This window comes from Budorcas taxicolor, chromosome 23 (genome assembly GCF_023091745.1).
Source record: "Budorcas taxicolor isolate Tak-1 chromosome 23, Takin1.1, whole genome shotgun sequence".
NCBI lineage: Eukaryota > Metazoa > Chordata > Mammalia > Artiodactyla > Bovidae > Budorcas > Budorcas taxicolor.
This window is the reverse complement of record NC_068932.1, coordinates 32869930-32892842: the sequence shown is the minus strand read 5'-3', so window position 1 is coordinate 32892842 and position 22913 is coordinate 32869930. Positions and strand designations below refer to the sequence as shown.

At 46.8% G+C, this 22913-nt stretch overlaps 1 protein-coding gene across 6 annotated transcripts in view; it reads right to left on the bottom strand.

Moving 5' to 3' along the window:
* Positions 1 to 22913, bottom strand: part of TCF7L2 (transcription factor 7 like 2) — a 199248-nt gene that overhangs the window by 120718 nt on the left and 55617 nt on the right. For all 6 annotated transcript variants that reach the window (XM_052661148.1, XM_052661149.1, XM_052661150.1 and 3 more), the window contains one exon: positions 124 to 225. In XM_052661148.1, coding sequence (XP_052517108.1) covers positions 124 to 225 — 102 coding nt within the window. The remainder of the gene's footprint in view (positions 1 to 123; positions 226 to 22913) is intronic.

Below are 22913 nucleotides of genomic sequence, written 5' to 3'. Positions count from 1 at the left end.
GAATATGCCCCCAAAGAACTATTTTTAACAAAAGAGAACCTGATAAACAAGGTCTGTTATCAACAAAAGAACATTTTATCTCCCCACAATAAAAGAAGCAAACATCTCTGTAAGGTCACTTACAACGATGTGGGCTGGCGACGGAGAGCGAGCATCCTTGAGGGCTTGTCTGCTCTGGAGGGTCCCCGCCTGGACATCAAGCAGTGGCCATTTCATCTGAAGATACTGGAGACAGCAAACAAAATGAACATGGAAAACGAATTTAGAAAAGAAATGCAACACAGCTACCCCAAGAGTCTTAGGATACATGACACACAGATCAGAAACTGCAAAACTTAAAATGTGCAAATAAAGACACCAAAGAACGCGAAAGCAAGCAAATCAGGGGAACACTGACAATAGCAAAGTCGTGCAACACTGACAGGTTCTTCCCTGGAGTTCATGTTCAACAGGTACATGCGTGGAGCACCAATATTATTAGCAATTAGTTTTGTCTTTGTATTCAAACTACATGGCCTGGGATAAAATGATATCACTGATACCACCTCATTTGGAGAAAACCAGTGGGGAGAGGGGAGAGGGGAGAAGAGAAGGGAGACCTCTCTTCTAAAGAAATAAAAGCTAATGAAGTCTCAAGCCATGGATACCCTACTCAGTCGTTTAGTTGAGTGCAACTCTTTGCAACCTCATGGACTGTGTAGCCTTCCAGGCTCTTCTGCCCATGGAATGGAATTTTCCAGGCAAGAATACTGGTGTGGGGTGCCATTTCCTATTCCAACAGATCTTCCCGACCCAGGGATCGAACCCGAGTCTCTTATGCCTCCTACATTGGTAGGCAGGTTCTTTACTACTAGCGTCACCTGTGAAGCCAACAGATGTGCCCAAGGAGACCATCAATTCCAAATCTGCTCTTTCAACAACCTTCATTTCTAAAATGCTATCATCCTTCACCTTCAAGAAAGCTGAGTATATATGTGCAGCTGTTCTTTACTGGAAGTTACTTAAGTAAGGTGAGCGTGGAATTCCTCATCCAATTCCAAAGTTTGTAAAACAAAAAGTATTTCTCCATTAAGAGATGCACAGACAGGGCGCAATGCAATTTCTACATTCACAAAAGGTCAAAGAAATTCTTAAATAACACACGTCTTACCACATAGAGAAAAACAAAGGTATACACCAAATGGGCCCTTCTCTATCCTTCTCTGAGACAGAAAATGAACACGTGACATTAGAGCAAGTGCGCTGCTTCTGTCCAAAGTGACACCTCACCTTTCAGAGAACAGCCACTTGATCCAGCTCCCCATCGTGCATGTGGGGGAGCCTGAAGGAGGCAGCCTGTCTAGTCACAGAGATATTCAACACACATGTAAGCAACTTGCAGGCATCTGACGTTTGTTGGTGACTTTATACCAGTTTCACTTCACGAACAAGCAAAACTTACAGACACGATGCTAAGGTTTTTAACAAGGACGTCCACACTAGCCTTTGTACCTCCAAAGGTCAATTGGAGATGGCACCATCTTGGTCTTTCCAGAGGCTAGTTTTATTACTAATTCTATAGAAACTTTTACTTGAGCAACACAGATTAAAGCTTGTCTCATGCACAGACTTCCTGCAAAGCATCATGTGTTTCCTCAGAGAGCCTAGGCTCACGTGAGGGGGCCAACTCACCACAGGTAAGTCAGGACAGAACGTGGCGAGGCTCTGACAGGGACTCGGGGAAGGTGGCCAGGGAATGCCAGGAGAGAAGGTGCATTTCTGAGGAAAGAGACTGAGGTGAGGAAGACTGAACAGAGGAGGTCTTGTCAAGTCAGAAGGACTCAGACAGGAAGAAAAACGGACAGCAAAGGGAAGTCCAGAAAGAAAGAAGGGTTTGCTCCACTCCCACGTGGGATGTTAGAGCCAAAACTATCTACAAGCTTTTCCATGGGTTCCTCAAATACGTGACTGTCCCAGCAAATTAAAACCAAATTTGGTGATACCTAAAGCTAGAAGACCTAGCCCGGGAGCTACCTGCCAAACTGAGTTGTCATTTACCCAGCCTAGATCTAGACAGAGTTGGAGCAACTTCTGCCACTTCAGAACTTTCACCTAGAAGCCTCCTGTGGTGAGGAAATTTGGTTACTAGTTCTGGTAACTCACCACAAGACCTTCCGGTGTCTCCTCTATAAATGAAGTTATCAGCTGTGCAGGGAGAGGATGAGGGGCTGTCGGAACTTCTAGGATTCTGGGCCCCCAGACAGGAAATGTCAGCAGGCACACCCTGCCCAGTGACCCTTTCAATTAAACCATTTCCAAACATTTGTCCGGAAGCAACATCATCCCAAATTAAGAGCCACTGAAGTAAATGTTTCCATGGTCTCCCTCAGCCCTATAACCCAAGCCAGCGGGCTATGGGAGTCTCTTCTTCCTGGTCTCACCCTTACTTCTTCCCATTCTCACTTGCCACATAAATATATGGGCCTCACTGGTCAAAACCACTCAATAGAGTCATTTCCTTGAGGCCAACCAAAATGGACATCCGCCAACACTCACCTCTTCATCACATAAAAGCCTGTGAAGAAAAACGCCAAGCCGAGTCGCCACACACCTCTCCACCTCCCTCTGCCCTCAGTTGAGAGGTTTGGATTCACAGATGAGCTTATGGCCATCTGCAAAAACTGATCTGATTGAATGCAAATACCAGCTCCCCAGACTGAGGAAATTTAGGCTTTGTTGGAGGTGACAGGCCAGCCCTAAGGACCCCACCCAAGAATGATCATACCCATAATGCAATATTAATGCGGGGACTTATAATTCTTACTTTACATAAAAGCTTCATTGTGTGCCACATCCAATCTCCGCAGGCTACCTGCTCCACATACTTTTATGAGCCTACATTTCAGCGCTCCGAGCCTACAATACACATAATTTTCAATTATGTTAGGGCAGCCCAGGATCACTGCCTATATAACATTACTGGTTGGAGGAAATGAGACTCGGCCCTGCTGCCCAGAGAGAGCTAACCAGATCCAGATGGTGGGGAAGACAGCCCGGGTCCTGCCGACGACTCTAGCCACTCTGCAGTGACAGCCCCAACCTCTCCATCCCGCTGTAACTCGATCCCACAGAATGGCTGGGTCCCCAGGAGGCTGTGCCCATCCCCTGGGCCTTGACTGGCACTCAGGCTGACGAGGTTCCTTTTGGGGAAACTAAGTATTAAGCCAGGAGTTTTTAAAGGAAGTTATTAACCTCCTGCAAAAGTGATGGGTTTCCCAGGTTTCTTCATCTTCTACAATTGGTCCTTATTAATAGGGAAAATAAATAAATAAAAGGAAGAAAAAGGAAATTAGGTACTATTATAGTCTCGAGGAAAATCTTTTCCTTCCTGGAGACATGAAGCAGCAGGAAATTCTATTCTGTTGGGTCCTAAAGGAAGACCTGAAGGGGGAGTCATCTCGGACTGACGGAAGGGCTGGATTGCCACGCCACGTTTTCCCAACAGTTCAACTTCGGTTTTATATCCTTTTGGGGAAGGGAAAAAAAAGTTCCCACCATCCCACTATAAAAACAACACTGGGCTCCAGGCTCCCTTCCTTCTGGGCTGCTCAACGTGGAAATTATGAATTGCCTACAAAAACATTAAACTTTTCAACAAACTGCAATCAAACGGGGCTGTGGGAATTCCTGCATTGAAAACTGTTGAAATGGAGTCTACTCGACTTTCATTTTGTAAAAATAAATAAATAAGTAAATAGGGCCATCTTGGCTTAAGCATTTCATCTTTTGTTTAATAATAATGTTCTGGTCATGGCCCATTAGGGTTTCCCGCCTGCCCCCCCACCATCACATTTTATGACATATCTCAAGGAGCAAGCTTTGGACCTGTGGGCAAACTCTTGAATATATATACACACCACCAATGGCCTGAAAGGAATCAAGGTGGTTTAAAGGCTTGTTGAACTGTCAGCAAAAAGAAAAGAAAAAGGTACACAGCTCTAATTTCTCCTTCTCCACCCTTCCCAATAAAAAAGGAAAAGCAAAGGCAAATGGGGAAGGTCTTCAAAATCAAAAGCTACCTCCAGTATCTACATTCCTGGTGATGAGTAGGTACTCAAGTGGGCCTGATAGGGTCTGCTTCCAAAAAGGCATCCCCGTCCCCATGAGTCCCAATTCCATGACAAGGATGGCAAGAAGAGGGTACTTTTATCACTCCCTTCCACTGATGGATGGGCACACGGAGACCACCCCTTATTTGTTCAAGGCAAGGCTGGCAAACTTCTTCTGTAAAGGAGTGTGTGTGTGTGCAAGCATGCACTCAGTCGTGTCCAGCTCTTTGCGACCCCCTGGACTGTAGCCTGCCAGGCTCTTCTGTCCATGGAATTTGCCAGGCAAGAATACTAGAGTGGGTGGCCATTTCCTCCTCCAGGGGATCTTCCTGACCCAGGGATCGAACCTGGGTCTCTTGCGTCTCTGGCATTAGCAGGCAGATTCTTTACCACTGTGCCACCTGGGAAGCCCTCTCCTATAAAAGGCCTGATGGTAAATATCTTAAACTTCATAGCTAGACTCTGCTGTTGTAACACAAAAGCCACTACAGGCAATAATACATGTATGTGTTATGTCATGGCTGTGTTCCAACAAAGCTTTGTTTACAGATGCTGACATGTGAACGTACTGTGATCTTCCTAGGTCTTTTCCTGGGTCAGGAAATATTATTCTCCTTTTGATCTTTTTCAACCATTTAAAAATAATGAAAACTGTTCTCAGCTCACACGCTACACAAAAGCAAGTGGCAGGCAGGACAGCTTTCTCCCGTAGGCTGCAGTTTGCCATCCCTAGCTTAGGGGCTGAGTGTGCAGACACCTGAATCATGTCAGATGGAACACATTCCTTCACTGGGTCTTAAAGGCAGACAGGCACACGCCACCACATAGAAAAGCACGTTCAGTGGCCCAAAAGCAACGCTGTGGATGAAGCGTCCCTGGCAGACTCAAGCTGGAGGGGAAAAAGCTTGGAAAGCCATCTGAGCTCTCTGGCTGTGACTCCCAGTCACAAGGTCCAACCACTAGACCACAGTCTCAACGGGAAGAACCATCCCTCCTTCCAAAATGGAAGTCCCAAGGCCTGAGCAATTCTGACTGGAAAAGGTCCACGTGTCCAGATGTTCTCAGCCAGTTCCCAGGAGACCCTGGCGATACATCACGTGTCAGGAGTCACCACATAAGACCACGGGGCAGACATCCCGCAGGTCAGGGTGCCGTGCCCTGGAAGCTTTGGGATCGACTCTCGAGGTGCGGATGCTCCTCTCCTGCAGATTTTCCATGCATCACAACGCTGGAATCGAGCCCCTGCTGTGCCAACCCCATCTGCCACCAAGAGACGGCATCAGTCCCTGGCACGGGCAAAATGCAGGGTTCAGTGTGGGAAAGGGGCACCGTGAACCTGGACAGATTGTTCAATGGAGATGAAGCCAGTCTCTTTTTGGAAAACAGTCCTTCCCATAGAAGGACGATTACCCAGAAAAGGGCTTGATTTTTACATTTTGAAGTCCTTGCTCCCCTCTCCTGGCCTGATATGCATTCTTTACCTAAATACAAAAATCAACCACAACAAAACAGCCTCTTCAATCCAAGCCTTTTCTCAGTAGGGGTGCTTTTTCCTAGGAAAATCCATTTTACAAGAATTCAAATTAATTGGAAACCATCCTCATGGCAAATTTGGACTGCGAGGTCTTCCTCACTCGCTAGTGCCAGAAAGCTGTACATGTTTTGTTTCTTATAAAATGGAAAGTCAATACTCTGCCTAAACACCCCACACCGAGAGTACTGCCAGCCATAGCCTATGACGTGCAAGTTCACTCATCCTTCCTCCCCTGTAAGGCAACCTGCTCCCACCTACCCCCTGCAGGCTCATCAGGGACCAGGCCAACTCTACGACAAAACTTTGCTCTAGAAAGTAAAAAACATGATTATGTTCTCATCAATGAACTTTACAAAAGAAAGGCTGGTGGCTCAGATGGTAAAGAGTCTGCCTGCAATGCAGGAGACCTGGGTTCAGTCCCTGGGTCAGGAAGAGCCCCCCCAAACCGGAGAAGGAAATGGCAACCCACTCCAGTATTCTTGCCTGGAGAATTCCTGGCGGGCTACAGTCCATGGGGTCACAAAGAGTCAGACACGACTGAACAACTAACACAACACACCAGAAGCCACTCATCCTAAGAGGGAAACAGGAAAAGAGTGAGACAACAGAAAGCCGAATATTAATGCTGATGGCACAGACACGCTTCTCCAGGAGCTCATATTGTGAGGATCACCCCTAACACATATCCACAAAATTAGGTCTGTTAAGGAACAGGCTCAGCTGTCACTCCCTAAACCTATTTCATTTCTCAAAACTGGAAGCAATTTTGCCCTGGGGATCACAAAACCCCAATTTATCCAGCATGATTAACATATACGAATCTGCGATTAATTTCATACTCTAGCCCACCCTCATATCAGTACCAAAAGGTTTCCAAAAGTCAACAGTGATCATATATACCTAACAGTGGGAACTATGTGAGACTACTTCAGAAGGCTTTACATCCTGCAGGATCCTCGAGAGCCACCATTATAAAACTGGTCTGCTTAATAATGCAGATGCAGAGGGTATAGGAGATTAGGCTGTTCTGTTCTAGGTTAAAACAAAGTCTAAGAATTTCTTTCTTTTGAAAATTCACAGAGAACCTAAGATAGAGGTTCTATTTAAAAGGCATTATTGGCCTATGAAGCGTAACAGCACAGAAGAAAATTCAGGAACACGTGATTGCTACTGGTTGAGAATTAACATAAGTATTATGTTAGTACTATCGTTAGCTAGGAAAAGAAAACCAAAGATCTCAGAAGGTTGGGTATATTCTGAATTTGGAAAAGGAAAAAAGCTTTAAAAACGTTCAATAAGAAGATTGACTTTTTCTTTTTTTCTCCCCCTATCTTTCTCAATGACACAGACATAAAGGAACTTAGACATGTTTCCCTTAAAGTCACAACCCCATTTCTCAACATAAAAACAATATGGGGGAAAGGGCCAGGGGGTGGGGAGGGAAAGAGTGATCAAGGCATTTGGGCAAAACAATGTAATAGCTCTAGCTCTATGGGCCGTTGGTTATATTTTTTTTTTAATTGAAGTATAGTTGATTCACAAGGTTGCCTTAGTTTCTGGTACACAGCAAAGGGATTCAGGGGTGGGTGGGTGGGTGTGTGTGTGTGTGTGTGTGTGTGTGTGTGTGTGTGTGTGTGTGTGCGTGTACTTTCTCAGATTCTTTCCCATTATAGTTTATTGTAAGATATTGAATATAGCTATACAGTAAATCCTTGTTGCTTATCTATTTCATATATAGTGGTGTATATCTGCGCATCCCAAACTCCTAATTTATCCCTTTCCCCTCATCCCCTTTGGGAACTATAAATTTGTTTTCTATGTCTGTGAGTCTATTTCTGTCTCATAAATAGGTTCATTTGTATCATTTTTCTAGATTCCATAAACAAGTGATATCATATATCTGTCTTTCTCTGACTCACTTCACTTAGTATGATAATCCCTAGGTAGATAAGATTCTTTAAATAAAACCCTTAAACTTTTTGCTCCTAATCATAATAACTAAAGGGTCCATATTAATAGTATTGCTTCACATTCAGAGAGTATTCAGAGTTCATAACCACACTCGTAACAATCCTTTGAAATAACATTTGGTCACCAAGATGTTTCAACCACATCCTGACCTATCTTTCAACTCCCCTCTACCTTCTTTGGGTTTCTTATCACCTGTGAGGCATCCTCACCTGAACTCTAACCAGGGATCAGCGTCCCAAAGGGTACAGCTAAGGGAACATCTCAAGGTGTCCCCAAAGGGATAAACGAACCTCCACCATTTACCATCTTTCTTCTCCCCCATAGGTCACTGGGCAAACATTCAACTATATTCCTCCAAGGCCACCAAAAAATTATTTCTACAAGAGTTTCTGAGGACACAGATAGTAATGGAGAAACAAAGCTAAACAAACACATAAATAACAAAGAAACAAACAAAATTCAACAACCAAAACTCGGGACTGCCTGCTTTGAACCTCTCCAACTATTCAACTTAGGACCCTAAGATATTTTTGCACTTAGCAACAGTGGTTTTGCAGAGAGGTTATGGGCTAGCGGCTCATGGAAGTACAAGTAGCTCATGGAAGCACAAGGCTGTCACCAGGACCTTCTTCTCAAACCCAGATGGGCCCCTGGGGCTGCGGCGAGGCCTCCCTTTCACTTTCCAGAAAAAGTCAATCTGAAAATTATGACTGTGTGCTCCTAGGAGTCACACGTTGGGATAGAGTCTGGAAACCTACTTTCCAGACCCAGCTCTGCCGCTAGTTGGGCCATCATTCCAATTTCACTTCTTCACTGGGCAACCTCTTCCCCATTCTGGGCCTAAGTCTACAGCAGGAAATTGAGGAACATGACCCCCCAAATCCCTTCTGCTCTAACATGTGGGTTCCTACAGCATTCACCAAGCACATGCTTAGTGTACAACGTGGGCTACATATTCTGAGGCCTAGAAAAGCTGTCTAGGACCCAGCCAATGAAACAAGAAGCTAATGAGCAGTACAAGGATGAACACCAGAAAGGTAAGAGGAAACATCATGAAAAAAGATTTAGTTCTTGATGGTGACATGATCCCTGGTTCATATACCATGCTGGTTTGTTTAGAAACTTTTCTCCTGACCCACTCCAGACCTGCTTAGTCAAACCACCTGGGAGGGGACCCAGGAGTCTGTATTTTCATTTTCCCAACTTGCCAAGTGACTCTGGTGATCAGTTATTAGCATAAATTACCAATGCTGAAGCTCCAGTACTTCGGCCACCTCATGAGAAGAGTTGACTCATTAGAAAAGATTCTGATGCTGGGAGGGATTGGGGGCAGAAGAGAAGGGGACGACCAAGGATGAGATGGCTAGATGGCATCACCCACTCGATGGACGTGAGTCTGAGTGAACTCCGGGAGATGGTGATGGACAGGGAGGCCTGGCGTGCTGCAATTCATGGGGTCGCAAAGAGTCGGACACAACTGAGCGACTGAACTGAACTGTAGTGTCGATAAAGAGCTCGCTAAGCGTATGCAGATTCCACCTTCCCTTCCAAAGACTCCTGTAAACATCTAAAATGATTGTCACTACATCCTTTTAAAGCGTCAAAGCAGATAATCTCCAAATCCATTTCAAAAGAAAGTGAGGCAGAGAGAAATTAAGTGACTTCATTATGCACGTACTAGAGATTCTGAACCAGAATGTAATGTTTGGGTATTTTCAGGCCAGAACTCAAAATGAGACTTGAGTAGAATGGGCAATGGGTGACCCAGGGGAGGGCATAGTGGGGAAAAAAGGTACAGCCCCCACTTCTACACAGAGACCAGCAGGAAACCAGCCTCAGAGAGACAGGGTATCACTCTGTCAGGACCAAAAGTCCCCACCAAGAGCATCTATGTTACAGTCTTCAACCAGCTTCAAGACTGAGTTCCCCACAAAAAAAGCCACCGGTTCCAAGAAATGTCAGCCCTGCTGCAAGTACTCAAGTCTCTGAGCCATGGGTCAGAGGACATGAAGCCACTGGAAAACACGAGAGGGGAAGCCCTGGTCCTCAGACTCCAGGTCGCCCGGTCTTCAGCATCACGACAGGCAGCTCATTCCCCACGGCCTCCAGATGGCGGCTGACAAACAACAAAGGCTCGCGTGTCGGTGGAGGGGCCTCACACTGAGAGAAAAGCTAGAGATGCCCTACCTTTAGACAGAGAAACATTTACAGTCTTCTCAATGCAAGCCACCACGTTTTTTATTACTGTTTCTTGTGAAAAGGCCGAGCAGTCCTGTTGATTGTAATGTCCTAATTACCGCCTGCTCCCTTACAAGCGCGAGGTGGCTGCAGGCACAAAACCAGGAAAATAAGTTGGAAGTCCCATACTTGGATCCAGAGCAGATCAGGGTCCAAGTATGGCCATCAAGAGAACTCAGAATATGGAGCACATTGAGCTAAAACACCGCACCAAGCCTCAGCTGATGGATGGATGAGTAAAATGTGGTATATCCATACAATGGACTATTACTTGGCAACTAACAGGAATAAATACTGACTCACACTACAACATGGATGACCCTTGAAAACATGCTAACTTAAAGAAGGCAGACAAAAAATGTCACATATGGTATGATTCCTTCTATATGAACTATCTGGAATAGGCAAATCCATAGGGACAGAGAGTAAATTAGTGACTGTCAGGCAGTACAGGTATACAGGATAAGGGGGTGACTGCTAGTGGGTACAGAGTTTCTTTTCAGGGCAATGAGAATGTTCTGGAAATAGTGATGACATTGGCACAGTCTTGTGAATATACTAAAACCCACGCAACTGTATACTTTAAATGAGTAAATTTTATGGTATATGAATTAGATCTCAATTTTTCTAATTTTTTTTTTAAAAAGTACCAAGTCATTTGACAGTTTTCACATTCATTTCAGGAGACCAGCGGGGCAGGAGAGAACAGACACATTTACACAGACTCTACCCATAATGCCTAAGAATGAACCGAAAAACAGGTGAACCTATTCTTTAAAAAAACAAAAATCGTAATCTTCCAAAGTTCTGTGGGACTCACAATTTGCACATGTGATTTTGGTTGGTGTCAAACCCTTGAGGAGGGACCGCTACAATGGCAGGTGAGCGAGACTCCATGAGAGCTGTATCACCCTGAATTAGATACTCTGGATTAGAACAGCCTGGGAGAGAGGAACAGAACTGTGTGCTGTTTCAAGGCTTGTGGCTAAAATCAAACAGAGCAGAGCAGTTGAGTCAGCAGAACCACAGGGAGTTCAGAGACCTGAATCCTGCCACCCATCCTCCTCTATCCCCGATGGGGCAGGTCACTGAAACCTCAGTTTCTTCATCTAAAACATGGGCATGGAATTGCCTGCCTAAAATCTGACAGACCTCCTCACCAGCTTTCTTCCTCACCAGCTTTCAGAACTCAAAGGATAAATGGTGTAAATGAACTAAAAGAGTTAACATAAAATTCAAGAGAGTTAAGATTCAGTTATTTTTTCCTCTACCTGCACCAGGGATTTAAAAGTCAGAAGTTACAGGTCTACCGTGGAAACTGTTAAGAGACAGAGCCATGGGATGACCCTTGAGAGGTAGCAAGCCAGACGGTAACAGGGTCTTGGTGACCTGGAAGGGGTATTTTAAATGCATGCATGATCAGATCACAGCAGGTATTAAAACGAAGAACGCTGAAAAGTTCCTTCCTTTCTCCCTGGCCGAGAGCTCTCAAGACTTGGGTTTTTCTGATTCGGGCCTTCTCCCTATATTCCACATTTCTTGACATCCAAAGTCCTGGCAACCAATAAGCAACCAATGAAGGCGCTTTAGTCAAGTTCACGTAGGAACCAAACGCAAGACAGACCTCCGCTCCCATCCTCAAACTCCAACCGAAACCCTGAAGCAGCCTGCGTTCCCTTTTTATTTTTTCCCCCCTCTTGTCACATCTGAAAGAGGCCGGTGGCTCCAGCAAGGTCTCCCTGTCCGACTTTTTACTGTCCGATCCTAGCTGTGACAAGCATGGGGAGATGCTTCGTAACGCGACACCCAGGAAGCCGAAAGGTCAAGCAACGGCGCTGGTTCTTTTTGCCGGGGGAGGAACGAACCCCCGGGCCAGGGGGGAAGATTTAGTGAGGCTGACCTTCTGGAGGGCCCCCGACCCCCCTGCACGCAAGTCTTGCTGCCTCAGCCAGAAGCCGCCTGCCACTCAAGTATCATCTTGCTGTAACAAATTACTCCTAACCCAGGATTACGGCTCTTTCCAGATCCCTCCTAGAGAGCAAGGAAATAAACATTCTCTCCCAGGACTCAGCCCCAGTTGTTTCTCCTGTTGGTAATCCCCGTCTCTATCTGCTGCCCCTACAAGCCAGCGTCTGGGAGGTCTGCGAGGCCATTCCGGCCCACTCTCCTTTCAGACACCGGCTGAATGTCTCAATTGTCCATTAGGCGCGGCGAAAGACGAAGGCAGGCTTTCTGTCCGGAGAAGCCTCACACAATAGTGCCCTTTGCCCACACACTTCTCGTCCGCCGGCGGACTCCACTGGCCGGAGCCCAGGCACTCAGGGAAGTCCACACCCCACATTCCTTCCCTCACGTTCCTCACAGGGACGAGTGAGGACAGGTCGCCATCAAGCCACTCGGCTCAGCTTCGCAGCTGAGAAAGATGCGGGGCTGCTCCCACCCCCGGGGACAGCATACCACTGGGGGGCGGGGGTAGGTTCAATATAGGGAGAGAAAGATCTAGAGAAAGTGGGGGGAGAAAGATCTAGAAGGAAGAGGCAGGAGAGGAGGCTTCAGGCCCGAGAAACTGTCTCTGATCCCAGCCCGTGGCTTCCTCTAATAAACCACCAGGAGGTATTTTGAGGGCAATCACCTCATTCGGGGAAGGAAATACAGTTGTCCGCTTCCCGAGGCTCCCGTGGGGCACCAGGACAGGCCAGTCACTCGGGACACGGCGGCTGTTGTGTGTTTTCAATTGTATACAAAGACCAGAGCATGCCAAGAGGCAGGGGGAGCAGAACAATGGGTGTTATAATCAAAGTGGGTGATTGGAAGAGACAGGATTTCGGGGCTGTTTGACAGGGACTTTCTCCCTGGAGAGACACAAGGATTGACATACTCTGAGCTGGGAGAGAAACTTTCCAAAATAACCCAAAGGCACTGAAGGGACAGACATACCTCCATCAAAACTTCAGACGACAGCAGAGAAAGGGAAGTACCATATGATACCATTTCTATGTGGAATATTAAAAAAAAAAAAAAGACACAAATGTACTTATCCACCAAACAGAAACAGACTTTGAAAACAAACTTAATGGTTACCAGAGGAGAAAGGCAGGAAAGATCAATTAGGAGTTTGGGATTAACATATACACGCTGCTGTATATAAAAACAGCATCAAGGACCTCCTGTATATAGCACAGGGAACTCTCCTCAGTATTCCGTAGTAGCCTACATGGGAAAAGAATCTGAAAAAGAATGGATATGGAAACCTGTAACCGAATCACTCTGCCGTACACCTGAAACTAACTACACTGTAAATCAATGATAAGATAAAAACTAAACTTTAAAAAGAATCCAGACAACAAAACAAATTCTTGTTCCCAAAAAAAAAAAAGGAACACAAGGCAAAGAAATGGAGTTGGGTGACACAAGTCACTCTGAATTGAGCGCCACCTTCACCCTCCCACCTGCGAGCCCAAGCCGACCACCTCCCCGTGCTCAACAGGGCCACTGTGCGTCTCTAAATCAACTTGTTCTTTGCTTTTGTGGTTTTAGGCTTTAAAAGAACTTGGCTGGGGAAGGCGCAGTAACGATCTAAGCTAACCACTTAGCTCATTAGTATGTCATCTGGACAGGCAAAATCAATTCCAACAGCATCAAGTTTGGTTATTCCCTCCCCCAAAGGTCTGCACTATTAATAGCAAGAAAGTTTCCCAGGCTTCAGTTTATTTGTAATCCCAACCAGCCCTGACCACAGAACCTGGCCATCTCCACTTCGAGAGCTCCCAGAAATCTGGGAGAAGAAAGTTCAGGGCTCAGCCTCTGACAGCAGCACAGAGATGTGGGAGGCAGCTGAACTTAAGAGACTTCAGGTCAAAGGGGGCTTCATCTCCGAAAAAGGGCTGGGTGGTCAAGGCGAGGAACTAAGAACTGTCTCTCTACCCATCTAACAGCGTCTGTGTGCTCTCTTCTAGCCTGAGCTGACCCTAGGGACAGAGGTCACCACTCCTCCCCATTGTGGAGTCAGCTGACAGAAGCTTCTAGAAGAAGCAGTTTGGTTCAGAACAAACCTAAAACCTCACTCAGACCAGCAGAGAGCTGGAATGCCTGGTTTCAAATCCAGGATCTGCAGCTTAGTACTCTTAGGATCTTGGACAAATGGCTTCACCTCTCTCAGCTTCCCGACCCCCAATGCAAAATGAGGATAATGACATGGGAACAGCAAGATGCCTCCCTCTTAGGCTGGGTCTGAGTGGTCATGTGCCACTGTAAACTACACCTTCCTGATGTGTGTGATAGGAGGCCAGTGGGGTTTGAGTTCATGCAGCGAGCAATCTCACTGCAGGGAGTAAAAGAGACGCATGAGTTTTGTGCAATAAATGCAGGAAGTCAACAGAGAGGCTGGTCGTGTTGGGAGCCTGACGAACAAACCAGCTGATAACGACCCACCATTACTGTCCACACGCCAATGGGAAAGTAAGAAACTGTTCATTCGAGTATTTAAAATAGATCCCTCCTTCCTGCCTTTATGTACCCTGGCAAAGGGCTTTGCCTTGAGAATCCCACTGCGCTGTCTCAATTACCGGACACCCAAATGAGGGGAAGCCAAGTTCACGAGGCCCCGCTGAGTGCTCCTCAGGTACAGGTGACTGTCCAGTCATCCACCTGAAAGGCCCACGGGAGTCCACCCAGCTCACTCTGCAGACACAGGGGTCACTAAGTGAATCACACGATGCCGCCACTGAAGAGGAAACACAGATCCAGCACATTCTCTTGAGTGACAGTCCACACCATGGCTTTAATGTCAAAGGACCCCAGAAGCCTTGTTCCTGCCTCCACCAAGTCACCTTGCGCCCTTTCCTCTGGACCACTGAGCACCAACTGGGTTCATGGAATCTACTACTGTGAGGACTTAGAGCACCAAAACAGGGGTCATGGGGGCTGCACGCACTCAGACCAAGTTCCTAGATCACATCCAGAAGCAGCTCAGACCTGGGTTCAAACCCCAGCTCTGTAACTCCATTCAACTCACCAGAGTATGCACGGAGTGCCCAATGTGGGCCAAGTGCTGACACTCAAAGAAAATTTGAGTTCTTTAAAAAAAGATATCAAAGCACACCATCTAAGTAGGGTGAGCTTGGGCTAATCATTTCCTTACTCTGAGCATTAGTTTTCTCATCTGTAAAATGGGAATATACACAAAAGCCTATCTCCCAAGTTCTCGTGAGGATCAAATGCTTGGCACAGTGCCTGGCGTATGGCACGTGCTTAGTAAATGCTATTATATCATTACAAGCAATAATATTGCTATTAACATGATCAGTATCAACAGAATAAAACCCCTGGAGCTATTGCACAATTCTAAACCATCCAAAAAAGTAAATCCTCAGATACTATCTTAAGCTTTAAAGGGAAATGAACACTTAGCTCGAAGTAAAGCAAAGTGACCGAAAACAACCCTAGTTAACCAGCCTCACCTCTCCAGATTATTCCCACCCCCATCCTTCAATTCATTCACTCCCAGCCTTCTGGTCAAGTGGAATTTTTCTGTTACCGCGTTTGGTCTTCTGCATGTCTGGTCTCCAACCGGGTATACCAAAGCTCAGCTGCAGGCCTGGTGTTCTAAGCCATTGCATCTCCTCCCTCTAACTGACCCTCAGACTTAAAGAGAGTTCTTAAACGTCTGCAACCCCAGCAGAATTCTGATTCTTCCCTTTCATGCTCTGCAAACAGCAGATACATAAGGCACAAGCTGGCCCACAGACAGGGGGCTGCCATGCACTAGGTCAGGCCCAGCAGCTGCTGCTCCAGGGCTACCAAGAAACCACACGAAATCATCACCCAAAAGAGGCTTTACAATGTGCATATGAAAGAAAAATGACTAAGGAAAAAACAAATCTCAAAAAAAAAAACAGAAAACCTACCGCTTTTCTCCCAGGCCATGTCTTGATTTTTTTTTTTTTTTAACTCCTCTATCTTTCTTTGGAGATGTCAGTAAGATTTACAACCTGGTCCATTAAAAATATTGCCTAAAGAAGGGATACACCATGGGGAAAGAGAAATTTGAAGACTTTCCTGGTGCCTCTGGCTCACCACAGTAGGACAGAAAAACAAGATCAGCCATGGGCACCCTGGTTCAGTCCAAAGACCAGAGTGGATTTCCTCCTGAGCTGACCATGTACTTTGAGAATGGTCAGAGCAAAAGTCCAGGCTGTAAACGAGCCGAGTGAGATACAAAGATGTCCAGAACGAACACATGGGGAGTTAAGTTTTAGGTACAGTTTATAAAGAGTGGGAAGGGGAACCAATTCTGGTGCAGGAATCCCAGTAGTAATAAGTGCTCAGTTGCTCAGCTGTGTCCAGTTCTTTGCAGTCCCATGGACTGTAGCCTGCCAGGCTTGTTTGTCCATGGGATTATCCAGAAAGAATAACAGAGTGGGTTGCCATTTCCTACTTGAGGGGAACTCCCTCCCCAGGGATTGAACCCACGTCTTTTGCGTCTATTGCGTTGGGAGGCGGATTCTTAACACTAGTGCCACCCGTGAAGCCCAAGGGAATCCCAGACCACCACTCAGACCCTCAGAGACTTTGGGAGGACACCTAGCCTCTCTGAGCTCCAGTTTTCTCATCTATAAAATGGGAGGCACGACAGCTCTTTTGATCAGAGACACTGTCAAATCAGGACTTCATGTGGTGGCACCCAGGAGATGCTTAAGTGCTCGAGAAACAAATGCCAGCTCCATGACCATGATTGTTACTACGAAGCTGATGTTCGTCACATTTGGGGATTTTGGTGATACTTCAGGAAGGCTTTTTTCACTCTTATCATCCAACACTACAGTTGGTCATCAGAAATTCACTCTCTAAGAGGTAGAAATAAACAGGGAAGACGCGTGATAGGAAAAATGAAAAGAAAGCAGTAAGTCAGGAGAAATCATCTCCCGTTTGTGTTCTTACTACAGGAAATGCCCTCCGTCAAGTCCTTTACCCAGTTTTTCAGATAAGTTTTCAGGAAACCGAGCTGGGAGAGCCCAGGCAACCAGCCCAAGGTCACAGGATTTGGAAGTGAGGGTCAGGAGCACAGGAAACACGTGTGTGTGTCTCTATGCCCCTGTGCCAAGCACGCACGGTCTCTTTAAGCCTCATTTAACATTCGACAAATATTTATTGATGCCGGAGCCGGGCATTATGCTGGGTGCCAGAGACAGAGGAGAAAGATCCACAGGGCCTGAGAGTCAAGTGACCTGGGTGTAAAATCCTAGCTCTTACCCAACCTGCTGTGTGAAGGTGAGTCGAGATTTCAGCTCCCCTGACCCCCAGTTACTGCAAAATAATTTCCCTCATCTACCTCCCTCATGGGGTGAATGTCAAGATTCCCCTAAACCAGTACCTAGCTGCCTGGCAGTTTCTAGCCGAGCTTCAGGATTCAGTCAAGATTGGTTCCCTGGGATGAGTGCATGGATGTTTAACAGGGAGGGGATGTGTGCACACTTATAGCTGATTCACTCTGTTGTACAGCAGAAACCAACCCAACCTTGTAAAGCAATTATCCTCTAATTAAAAATAAATTTAAAAATAAAATAAAAAGATTAGCTCCCTTCCTTCTTTCCCCACAATCCCCTCCCGTCTCTGCAGACAAGCCCTGGTTAATATATACTATAAAATAAAGATAATAGTAAGGTATCTGAAAAGCACTTAGACTGTAAAATATCATATCAAATGTTATAAAAGCAATATTGTTATTAGAGGAATGGACCAGCCCAGCATCCACTGGCCTCACTGCCACTGGGAACTTGCTATTCGCAGAGTTGCAGCAAAGCACCTTCCCATCAGGTGAAGCCAAGCCAGTCCTCCACCCCTGGAGGGGAGGGAGGGAGGGAAGGGGGAGGAGGGAGAGGGACGAGGGGAGGGCAAATGGGAGCTGAGCTGTACAGGATGCTTGCATTTCCAGGCAGGAAAGAGAAGCACAAAGCACTAGTACCAGACTGGATCCACACGCAGCGAAGGGGAGGAGAAGTAGGGGGTGTCTGCATGCTTCTTTTCAGCTGGCTCGCCATCTGCCTGGCAGCCATTCCACCTATCTCCCCAGCCCTGTATCAATCAAAAGAGCCTTCCAGGCCCCTACAGTAGGCCAGGCACATTCTGGGTGACCGGGACCCTCAGATAACTTGGTATGGTGGCATGGCTGCCCTCCAAACTCATTATCATCAGACCCCAAAGAATCATTAGTTACAAGAACACAATACACATACTAACTTCTAAAAAGCTCAACCCAAGGGCCACAGCACTTCCCAGTATTTTAAGAGGCATCCATCCACTCACCACCTATTACTGCTGCTTTTAAAGAAGGTCAAAGGTGACATCTCCGCCTGTCGCTGGCTCAAAGGTCACAACAAAGACGCCAACAGAGTGCTTCTGGGTTGTCAAGTCTTTAACATAACATCAACCTGCCTCCCCCGATGCCAGCCAAATACGGCAGTGGTTTACTTTTCGTTAAGGGGCAGGTGTCAAGCCCGGCTGAAATCCACATTTACCAAAAAAAAAAAAAGTTGGCTGTCCATGTGATCACGTGCATCCCTGAAAAATCAATATAGCCAAAACACTCGTCTACTCACCACTTTGAAAAAGAAAAAGCAACCACCCTTAGTAATGCTTTTTCTCTAAGTAGTGGGATCATGGACCATTCTTTCTGGTTGCTTTATATTTTCTAACACACCATTTTACTCCTAAAGAAAAATGTTTAAAAAAAAAACCCTATTTTCCAGTAAACTAGCAGATAGCTACAACTTACGCAGGACATAAAAGGTCAAAGGGGCCACCGTGTCTGGTGACATTCGAACTGGTTATGTTCGCTGGGGTCAAGTCACTGTATCGCTTCCCCATAAGGAAGCGATAAAACGGGTCCCTAAAACCACCACGGAGCCCGTCCGATAAACCAGGGAAACAGTCTGGTATAGCTTCCTCTGGAGCCTCTTGAGGACTTCTTCAAAGGTGCCTCTGTCACAGGGAGAACCCCATTTTGGGTCTCATGTGCTGTGTCCCAGTGGCCCCAGAAACCCACCCTCACTCCCATGTCACGTCTGGAAGCAGCTCCGATTGCCACCAGCACACCCACAATAACTGTACTCTGCTTCCTGGTTCTCATGGCTGCCTCCCAAGGTCATCTCCTGCTCACCTCTCTGCAGCTCCTAGCACTGCAGCTGGCGAGTGTGAGGCGCTCAGCAAGTGAAAGAAACAAGACACTCGGCTGTCCAACCCAGCAAGGCTCTCACAAAGGACTCAGGGTAAAGCCTGCAGGGCTGGCTGAGTGCCTTGCACCCATTCTCAATACCGACTCATCGAGGACCTCGTCCCAGCCTAAAGGACATTTTCAACGCCTAAAGCACAGAGAGAATGCAGCAGAGAACAGCAGGGCCACATACCCAGAGAGGGAATTTAATCTCCTCCCACATCTTCAGAGGCAAATCTTTATTGAGCGCCTGCCACATGCCAGACACTGGTCAAGCGCTTGCCATAGGTCATGGAATCTTCACCATCATGATGGAAATGTACCTGTTTCCTCGGCAGTGATGGGAGATGAACTGGGGGATACGAATCCAATTTCTCAAGGCCTCTTAGAGAGACCAGCAGTTCCTCCATCACCCAGCACTGGGCCTGCTCCATAATTATGTGTCAATGGCCCTGATGCCACCTGACTCAGCTCCCCCCAGCCCTCCTTAATATGCTACACAAAAGCCTGGTTTGCAAAGAAGATGCATTTTTAACGTGTAAAGGTTTCTACTGAAGCTCTCTGAGCCTCAATTTTCTCAGCTGTAAAATGAACATAAACATACTGTGCTTGTTTAAAGCTGCTATGAAAAGTAAATGAGACACAATTAATAGACCCCAGCAAGGAATTCAATACAAATTTGGTTCCTCTGTCTTTTTTCTGAGAAGGTGATCAGGAAAGCTATGTCTGGCTCCTCCAATAATCAGATTCTTCCTTAGGAGACTCTGTAGGGTGCATGCCCTCCAAGGTGAAAGTAAGAAAAGTCCCCAGTGGCCACAAAGGGTGGCCAGCCTTCCCCTTTTCTCCGACGCAAAGGGCCACATCCAGGAGAGCCCTTCTCAGCCAGGCTGCGATCAAGAGGGGCCCATTTAAAGGGCCAGCGAAAGAAATGGTGTGGGCAGCTGCAAAGCACACCTGAGGAGGGACCAGGAAGAAAGAGGCTTAGTTCTCCATCGCTGGGCAATTCCTTTGTTTCCTCAGGGGGTAGAAAGGGATAATGCCCGCTTCTCCCCACTACCTCAGGCCCTTCATGCCTGGTTCACAGAGGAAATCACTCAGAAACCTCTCAGGCCTGCCCCACATCTTACTACTCCATGGGACTCAAATCCCTCACGGTTTAGGAAAGGCTTATAAACCACATCCACGGGGCCTACAAGAAACAGTTCAGGTATAGAAAACACAGGTCAAGTTTTGGCTTCACTGCAAACTAGGATTTGAGTTTATTCCTGGCCGTCCCATGTTAACAGGAGACCAAGAGGAGAAGGTAATATGCCGGGGAGCTGCTGGTACAAGAATCCGCAGCTCTTCTCGCCGGGGGCTCTTCGCAAACTGGAGATAAGCCTCAAGAAGTGGTCAGTCCTCTGGGTTTCTGAGCCTCGGGGCAGAGACACACCATCGAGTTTACAGAACACCAGGCAGCAGAGGCTGCCGGGGGCTCACACCGTGCTCCTGTGTCAGAAGATGTCAGGATAACTTGCAAAGGTTTTTATTGGGGGCGGGCAGCAATCGTTCTGCTGATAAGTAGAAGGAAAACCAAATCTTTCATTTCAAAAAGGACTGGCCCAAAGATCTTCCTTCCTCCCTCAGCAGTCCCATCTTGGCCACCAACCAGGCAGCTGATAAATTTAACTGAAGAAGGGAAAAGAGCCAGAGAATCACCCTGCTCTGCCCCGAACTGCAGGGTACCAACCTCGGCATGCTAACATTTGATGAGGAAGTGAAATGCTGATACACACGTACTTGAGGCCAGCATGAATCAGTCTGAACAGCACCTTGGAAGGAAAGCTATGACAAATCTAGACAGCCTATTAAAAAGCAGAGACATCACTTTGATGACAAAGGTCTGTCTAGTCAAAGCTATGCTATTTGCAGTAGTCACGTGCGGATGTGAGAGTTGGACCGTAGAGAAGGCTAAGCACCAAAGAATTGATGCTTTTGAACTGTGGTGCTGGAGAAGACTCTTGAGAGTCCCTTGGACTGCAAGGAGATCCAACCAGTCCATTCTGAAGCAGATCAACCCTGAATGTTCACTGGAAGGACTGATGCTGAAACTGAAGCTCCAGTATTTTGGCCACCTGATGCGAAGAGCCGGCTCACTGGAAAAGACTCTGATGTTGGGAAAGATTGAGGGCAGGAGAAGAAGGGGATGACAGAGGATGAGATGGTTGGATGGCACCATCGACTCTGGACTTGAGTTTGAGTAAACTCTGGGCGATAGGGAAGGACAAGAAGCCTGGCATGCTGCAGTCCATGGGGTCGCAAAGTCAGACACGACTGAGCGACTGAAAAACAACCATAGCAAAAGATCATTCTCATTCCCAACTCTCTTGACTCAAGTACATCTGGGTGTCCAGGAAGCAGATTCCTTAGCATTCATACCACTGAATCAAGTGACACTAAAAATCACAGTACATGGAGCACAGGCAAGGAGGACTGAAGGCAAACCCTGCTCACCCCACGCCCCACAGGCGCGGCAGTCCAGGTTGACCCGGGGTTGAGAGGTCCCTGCTCTGGACTCGCGGCGCGCCCACGCTCCTCTCACCTCACCTGGCCACAGTCTCAGGCAGACGGTACATGACTGACTGCGATCCCGCACACCTTCTTCAGTTTTGTCGGGCAGAAAGAGACAGCAGAAGGAATGGGCTTGGCACCGGCAGAAGGGGCTGCCCATTCTGGCTCAGACTAATAATAAATAATACTACTTTGTGCTTCTCTGCTGCCTTTCATCTGAGCATTTCAAAGTGTTCTGCAAACAGTAACTAATTATTCCTCCAGAATCCTGCAGAGACAGCCAAGGAAAGGAGCCGATGCAGCGTGGACTCAGAAAAATTTCAGGATTTCTAATGCGCAAAAAATTCCCAACTCTCCCCAGGACGACAGTGCCCTGAAGATGGCAGAGGGGAGGTGGCAGCAAGGTCACGGGCTGAAGCCACCCCACGATTTTCTCCCTAGCGCTAGTCTACGACTTCATCAAATGATGCAAAGGTCACCAGCTACACCCATCTCAGATAGTAACAGCAGCAACCATACAGTACATTGGCCAAGCCAGGGCACTTCTAAGAATAAAAGGGGGCACAACTCTGAGCCTTGTATGGAGTCTACTCATTTCAGGATCCAGGCTTCCTGCATTCACACACTAACATAATCAATGAACAGAGCTCCCAAGTGCCGAGTGTGTACTTCCATTCCAGAAACATGATGATGTTCAGGCCTTGAAACTACCCGATAGGATTAATCTGGTTCCAGATAGAGTGATACTTATAGCTACAAGCACATGGCCCTTTCACAAGACCCACCACAGTCCTGAAGCCTCCTACCTATGCCTTTTACAGTTCCTGGATCATGAAGACTTGGGAGGGAAATGCAGAGCATGTCGTATTTCAGGATTCTGAGCACCAGAGTTTCAGCTGCATGCTAACCCGAAACTAATACATTCTCTGTCCAACCACCCCCATTACTCAGAGGCCAGTCTCTTCTAGAGGCAACTCCCTAAGTTCATGCACCCCTGTTCTCACATGCTAACATTAGTAGTTTCTGGATCCGAGTTAAGTTCCAGCCACACATTCACGGGTTCTGAGACAGTAGAATATACAGAAAGCCTCAGTCAGCACTTCTAGGTTCTCTCCAATCAGCAGAAACCATTGAAAAATGTGAACTGTAGATGAGCATTATTTATAAGAAAAATGTTTTAGTTCCTCCAAACACTTAAAGTAACCCCCAAAGATGCAAAGCAAATATTCCTTAGAGAAGATCCTTAAGGAAGCTACAGAGAAGGCAATGGCACCCCACTCCAGTAGTCTTGCCTGGAAAATCCCAGGGTCAGAGGAGCCTG